The sequence below is a fragment of the Belonocnema kinseyi genome, chromosome 10 (assembly GCF_010883055.1).
Source record: "Belonocnema kinseyi isolate 2016_QV_RU_SX_M_011 chromosome 10, B_treatae_v1, whole genome shotgun sequence".
NCBI classification, from domain to species: domain Eukaryota; kingdom Metazoa; phylum Arthropoda; class Insecta; order Hymenoptera; family Cynipidae; genus Belonocnema; species Belonocnema kinseyi.
In genome coordinates, this window is record NC_046666.1 from 39759742 (window position 1) to 39767149 (window position 7408).

Below are 7408 nucleotides of genomic sequence, written 5' to 3' on the forward strand. Positions count from 1 at the left end.
TAACCCACTTGCTGTAATCTATCAAACAATGAGTGAGGTATGTATCATATTTGATATTGAATAATAATTAATTGGAGCGTGCTTTGATCCTATGATTTTCGCAATTTAGTAAAACAATTATAATGAGGAAATGTAATTTGTTTAACTATAATCAGCTACACCTAAGACTTCATAACATTATTTGGCCAAAATTTCCAGTTACTTTGTCGATAGCTTGCTGAAGTGAATAATCTAAGTGTTGGTGTTTCTTCATCAAATATTGCAATCTAAATTATTGCTTTAAAATTTAGAAAAAAAAAACTAAAAAGTATTAAAAATCAAACCTGTTTGCTCATGAACATATAATATTATTCCTGTTGGAATTATGAAACACGTCTATAAACCAGCAGAGTCTTTTGCATTGGTTCTCATGATCTTCAAAATATTTGGCCTCTGGCCTTCGGCAGTGAAAAATTCATTTTTAAGGTAATTGCAAAGCATGTGAATGTCAATTTTCAAGGCTTCTCGAAAAAATATATTTAATGTATACTGCTGAAAGTAATACAAAAAAAATAACTGACAATAACAAGCATTACAAATAGCCAATAACAACCCCCTATCTGCGGACAATAATAATGATTAGTGACAAACAGTAGCAATTCCTAGAAAATAAAAAACGGTACATAAAAAACCCCTAGCAATATTCAATAGCAATTTATGATGAACTTTAAATATTATTTAATTGTTCTAATAATTGGTAGTAATCTTCATCATATATAACCTCACTGAAAAAGCCACTAGTGCCGAATAATAACAGCCACTAGAAGCAGACAATAAAAACCATTTAGAATTGACAATAACGTACAATAATAAAAATTAGCATTTGACAATAACAACTATTATTAATCAAATTCAGAGCTTTTAAAAGAAATAATAATGAGAATAAAACATCAATTTGATGTCGAAAACACTTTAGATACTTGGGTTTGCTTTCAGGAATTCTATATATCAAAATTACAATAATTGAGCCAATTTGTTAAAAATTTATTTCATTAGTTGAAGACCCATCCCCTTTGGTTCACAATTTAACTTTTTTGTTAATTCAACAGTTTTGTTATAAATTCATTTATTTAGGTTAAAAATTTACTTACTTTGGTAGCAAAGTGAACTATTTGTTTTAAAATTAACTTTTTCCGTCAAAAATTAATATTTCCGCGAAGAACCTAAACGTTTTTTTTTGTATAGAATTAACCTTATTACTTAGATAAAAATAATTTGGTTAACATCTGTTTTCTATCTTTAACTGAAAATCTTTCTTGTTTCAATACTCATTTTTTTTGGTAGAAATATTATATATTTTTGTTAAAAGTGCAGCTGTTTGGTTACAGGTATTTCGTTTTTGGTTGAGGATTTAACTATTTTATCGAAAATAATCTTTTTTGGTACAATGCAACTGTTTTTTACTTAAAATTTAAATTTTTTCTTGTTTGAATATGAATTATTATATATTTTTTTTAATTTTGTTGTATTGATTTAATTTTTGTTTTGTTAAAAATTCATTATGTTAGTTGAAAGTTGAACTACTTTGTTGCAAATTTAACAATTGTATTAATTTTAAAATCAACTAACTTCTAAAAAATTCGTCTTATACCTAAAAGATCAATTTTCATCAAAAATTAATTTTTGATAAAAAATATGAATTTCAAAAAAATAGTTTGAACAAAACAGTTAAATTTGTAAACAAATATTCTAATTTTCAAACAAAACCATTAAACCTCAGCAAGAAGCAGTTGAATTTATAACCAAATAATTGAATTCTTTAGAATAGTCGAGTTTTGAAAAAAAGACTTGAAATTCAATCTAAAACTGATGCATTTTTAGCCAAATAATTAAATTTTTATCAAAAAACTTAAATTTAAATTAGAAAGAATAAGCTTTCTAACAATTAATTGGATTTTCAAGAATAATAAAATACTTATTTTGAACTAAACAATTGCATTTATTACCGAACAGCTGTATTTACCACCAAATAGTTCAAATTTAAAGCAAAACTGTCAGGTAATTTTTTTATGATTCAGGATAAATTTATAATACTTTCAAGCAACATTGTCAAATCAAATGATTTCAGTAAAATTTGAGTGAATTCAAAAGGAATTTAAAGGAAATGAAAAAATTCTATGATATTCATAAAAATGCCCAAGAGTTCAAGTTGAGTTTAAAAGACTTTAAAATAAATTGAACAAAAACTACAAAAAAAATTTTAAATCCATGTAGAACAAGAATAGAAAAGATGTTTAAATGACTTATATTCTTTGAGGACATGAAGAAGCATTAAAAATAAGAAGCAGGAATTTTTACAAAAAATTTCAAAAACGGAAATTCGATCAGAGTTTTTATTAATTTTGTAAACTGGGTAAATTTTATTCGATTTTTAAATCAACAATAATTATTTTTGGTCTTCTGAAACAACTGCAACATGAAAATAATACATTTCAATCATAATTTTTTTCTTTTCATCAACTAATATTAATCATAGAGTTAATATAAATAGAGTTAATATAAATAGAGTTAATAATGAAATGTCTATAAATAGAGTTAATAATGAAATTGTATAATAATTTACAAATAGCAATGATAATCTTGACCAGCATGGACATTTAAAATGTAGGGTATTTTTTAAATATTAAAATATAACTCACTTGTTCTACTTTGTCAAACAATAAGAAAATTGCGAATCATATTTGATACTGAATATTAATTGATTCGAGCGTGTCTTAATCCAATTATTCTCGCAATTAAGCGAAATAATAATAATCAGGAAATTTAATTTGTTTGACTACAATTAACTACACCTAAGACTTCAAAACATTATTACGCCAAATTTTCAAATTAGTGCGTAGATAGCTTGCTAAAGTGAATCACCTAAGTGCTAGTGTTTTCGCATCAAGGATTATAATACAATTTATTCTATTAAAATTTAGACCCTTTCCATAAATATTAAAAACAACACTACTACCCTCATTAACATTAAAATACAATTTTTTCTTCAGTCATGAAAAACGTATATAAACCAAGAGAGTCTTTTGAATTGGTTCTCAGGATCTTTAAAATATTTGGTCTTTGTCCTTCGGTGGTGAAAAATCCATTTTTACGGTATTTGCAAAGCATTTAATACTATAAAATCCTTAGCCCACCTCAATAATAATCTTTAGAAACTTGCATAAGAACAATTAGCAATGAACCATAACAATCTTTAGCAACGAACAATAACAAACATCTCGGACAGACAATAACGGAAAATAAGAACAATTGGTAACTAACAATAAAAACCATTAGCAATGGACAATAACAATATTTAGCAATAGAAAATGAGAAACACTAATACCGGATATCACAAATGGTGAACAATGGAGAATAACAAGCATTAGAAACAGTACATGACACATATTAGCAATAGACATTAACAAGAAAAAGTAACAGATAAAAAAAATGATAAGTAACCAATAACAACCTCTACCTGCGGAAAATAATAACGATTAGACACAGACAGTAACAATTTCTAAAAAAGAAAAAAAATGATCTCTGTTGAATCGAAAAAAAAAACCAGATATATGGTCAGTCTGTAAAAACTATTGAGCAAGGGTCAATAAAGAATAATAGAAACATTCAATAACAATCATTCATGAGCCCTGAATATTATCTACTTGTGCCAAGTATTGGTAGTAATGTTCATTATATTGTATAACCTTACGGAAAAATCACTAGCATCAAAATATAACAACCATTAGAAGCCGACAATAACAACTATTTAGAGTTAACAATAACGGACAATAATAAAAATTATCAGCTGAAAATAACAACCATTAGTAATAGAGAATAACAATTTTTAAAAATGGACAATAACAAACGCTAGTGCTAGACAATAAAAACCATAAGTATCGGCAATAACAAGCATTAGTAAGAGCAAGTAACAAACATTAGTTCTATCCATAACCTCATTAATAGCCTCACCTAACGAAACGGTAGAAGCACAATATTTCAAAAATATTATCCCAGATAATAGAATATCCCCCAATCACCAAAATAACTCTTTTGCTTCACAGTTTTGTTCATAGAATCTGCGGCTATGGTTTCCAATTATTTTTCGTCATAGCAACTTTGATACCACAAATAATCAATATCTATCTCACACGAGGAAGCTTGGAAAAATTAATTGACGGTTCCTTTCTTACTTTGTCATGTATTATTTGCGCCACAAAACTCGGAATATTTTGTCGTCGTCTAAAAGATATCGAGAAATTTTTTGAAAGATTGCATCAACCGATTTTTGCTCCGAAGCGAAAGGAACAACTACTGGTGTTGAAAAACTGTACTTCTATTGGCAATGCATATGCGCTTTTATTTTTTATTCTTCCCCAACTTACGTTTTTCTCTTGGATCTTGATTCCCTTGATTGATAATAAAAGCGTAAGAAGAAAAAACATTTTGTTAATAGTAAAATTTTTAATAAAAATCTTAATATTATTGTATTATTATATTTACTTACAAAAGCTAATTTATTATTTCCAGGGAAATAAATTAGTCTTTGCATCCTGGTATCCTTTCGATACTATAAAAAGTCCAAATTATGAAATTATGTATGCTTTCCAAGTAATATTATTACTGAATGCTGCTATTATGCATCCTATGATGAATTTACTGATTTTGAATTTTTATCTTACAATGGTGGGGCAGTTGGAAATACTTAAACAGGATTTTTTATTGTTAGCCAATTTTTCTGATGAAGAAGAAGACTTCGAGTTGGAATTCCAGGATGGTATCTCTCACAAACAAAAGAGTATAAAAGAGTTTTTTCGGGAAGGATTTGAGAAATGTACCAAACATTACGAAGCCATACGCTCGTAAGTCTTAATATCAATAGAAATTTATTAGTTTTTAATGAAGAAAATAAAATATCGTCGAGTAAGAGTCCGTTCAAACACTGCGTCACATTGAAAGGAATTGAGGCTAACAGGTTATGTGAAGAATCGTGTTTAAAAATGCAACAGCTTGTGCTTCGGGTTTAAAATTAATTTTTTTGTTGAAAATTTAACTATCTATTTGAAAAATCATTCAACTCGAATGAAAATTCATCTCTTTTGGCAAAAATTAATATTGCTTTCTGATAATTCAATTATTTTGTTCAAAATGCAAATTATTTCGGCTTTAAATCTCGAAGTTTCTCTATTTTCGTAAAAAATTACCCTAATTGCACTGCTTTGGAAGCATTTGGCGCTGTGAAGTCTGTTAAAATATTAGGCTTATTTGCTTTATTTAAGACGTTCATCAAATGAAATCAAAGACAAAATTAGTTTTTAAATGTTTTCTTTGCTAGTATTTGTGACGTTACCCTGGGAAAGTCAAGCTTTCTGCGATGAAGAAGGGCAGGGAGGGGGGGGGGGGACTTTTAGAAATAACGTAAAGCGATTTTTAAACGAAACATAAAGTAGATGTTCATTTATATGCCGGTAACTAATTCCGCAATTATTTTTTATACAGATTTATCAATGACATAACGGAAGTGTTTCAAATGGGTATTCTGTTTCATATGGGTGCAAGTTGTTTCATCATTTGTTTAACATGTCTCAAATTAACAATGGTAAGTCGCTTTTTTATTTGAATTGACTATCACTACATTCAATTTTTTTTTAGTCCTCTCCAAAAACATTCCAATTCTATGTGGTAATCCAATACCAACTTTGCATGCTAGTGGAAATATTTAGCTACACTTGGCGAGGAAACGAAATTATGGTGAAGGTACACAAATTTCTTCATAAAATTGTATTTGAAAATATTTTTAGAATAAGATATGTCTTTCAACATTTTTATGAATAATGTACAGCTAATTTATGTTTGTTTACAAATTTACCAGTCGGCTGAATTAAAGGATGCCATTTACGAGTGTGATTGGACATCAATAAACGATAAAGAATTCCGAAAATCCTTATGCTTTATAATGTCAAGGGTGCAGATTCCCATAAAGCTACGCGTTGGAAAATTCTTTCCATTAACCGCCAGCTATTTTATCACAGTAGGTGATCATTTTTTAGTTTGAATTCATATAAAAATTACCTGAAATCTTATGCTGTTGAAAAATAACTTATCTAAAACTTTGTAGATTCTAACCTCCGCATATTCATTCTATGTTTTGCTAAAACAACTCCAAAGTAAGAAAGTGAAAGGACCCTTTTGAAGAGAAAAAAGAAACCAATCATCAAGATATTAAGAAGACTCTGATTTTTGCCTGGTCGTTAATATTCAGAGATCAGCATTATAGTCTTGTAACAATTAGAGGAAAGAATATTTTATAAAATAAATAAAATAATTTAAAATTCAAATATGTCTAATTCGTTTTCATTTTTAAACAAGAAAAGATGACTGCTCTGCCATAAAAGATAAATTAACAAAAAAAAGTTACATTTTTAATCAAGAAAGACGAGTTTAACAAAATACTGTCGTGATTTGAGAAAACACCTCTAACTTCGAAATGAACAGAGCAGAGAAAATCGACGAGAAATATCCGAATGTTTATTGGCATTTAAAAATTGTTCAATAAATAAAAGGTTGATCTCTTTTTGAAAAAAAAACTGGATATATACATTAAATATCATAAGATAAATTTTTTAAGCAAATAATTCTAAAATAAATTAACTAATTTTAACATATTTAGCGTACGCCATGAGATCAGGCACTTCGGTGTTGTGCAGATTATAAAGAGCAGCTATTTAAATAATAAGTAATACATTTTAAAAAATGTTGAACTAAAATAATGATTGCCACACTTCTAATCCGAAGCTTTCAGAGTTAAAAAATTTTATTTTGTATTTAAAAATCGCAAAATTGAATGACTAGATTAAAATGGAAAATAAAAACAATATTAAAACATGAAAAATGGATTATTTTCCGAATAAAATTTGCAAAAAAGATCATTTAAAATTGATAGGAATGAGAATAGCATTATTTTAAAACTAAAGCATTTGAAATTTAATAATTTAAAAGTAAAAACTTTTAAATTTTAATGAATTTAACTTCAAACCGATCAAAATTTTACAATATAAGAAATTTGAATTAGATTAAAATCCAAATTAAAAATACTATTTAACGTAATATTTTTTTAACTTTTCTATTTTTATTTTAGATGTTTTTTTATTTTAATTTGATAATAATAAAAATAAAAAAGACAAAAGAAAAAAAACAAGGAAGGAGATGTGATTGGTTGCCTCTCCATTTTTCTATCATTTTTTTTATTTTTGCCCCATTTTTTTTAATTATTTCAGATTTCGATAGAAGCATTTTTTGTTTTATTATCTAAAAATAAAAAATAAATTAAGTATTAAAGCATTCTCATATTACAACGTTCTTGTACTTAAGCCTTTAAAAATGTACATTA

General features: G+C 27.0%; 1 protein-coding gene across 1 annotated transcript; it reads left to right on the top strand.

The window, feature by feature from the left end:
• The first annotated feature begins 364 nt into the window (after nucleotides 1–364).
• LOC117181085 (odorant receptor 49b-like) lies at nucleotides 365–6211 on the top strand. Its single transcript, XM_033373654.1, has 7 exons — nucleotides 365–465; nucleotides 4083–4446; nucleotides 4549–4880; nucleotides 5518–5617; nucleotides 5671–5775; nucleotides 5891–6049; nucleotides 6137–6211. The coding sequence occupies exons 1-7, from the start codon at nucleotides 365–367 to the stop codon at nucleotides 6209–6211; spliced, it is 1236 nt and encodes a 411-aa protein (XP_033229545.1).
• Nucleotides 6212–7408: the final 1197 nt, after the last annotated feature.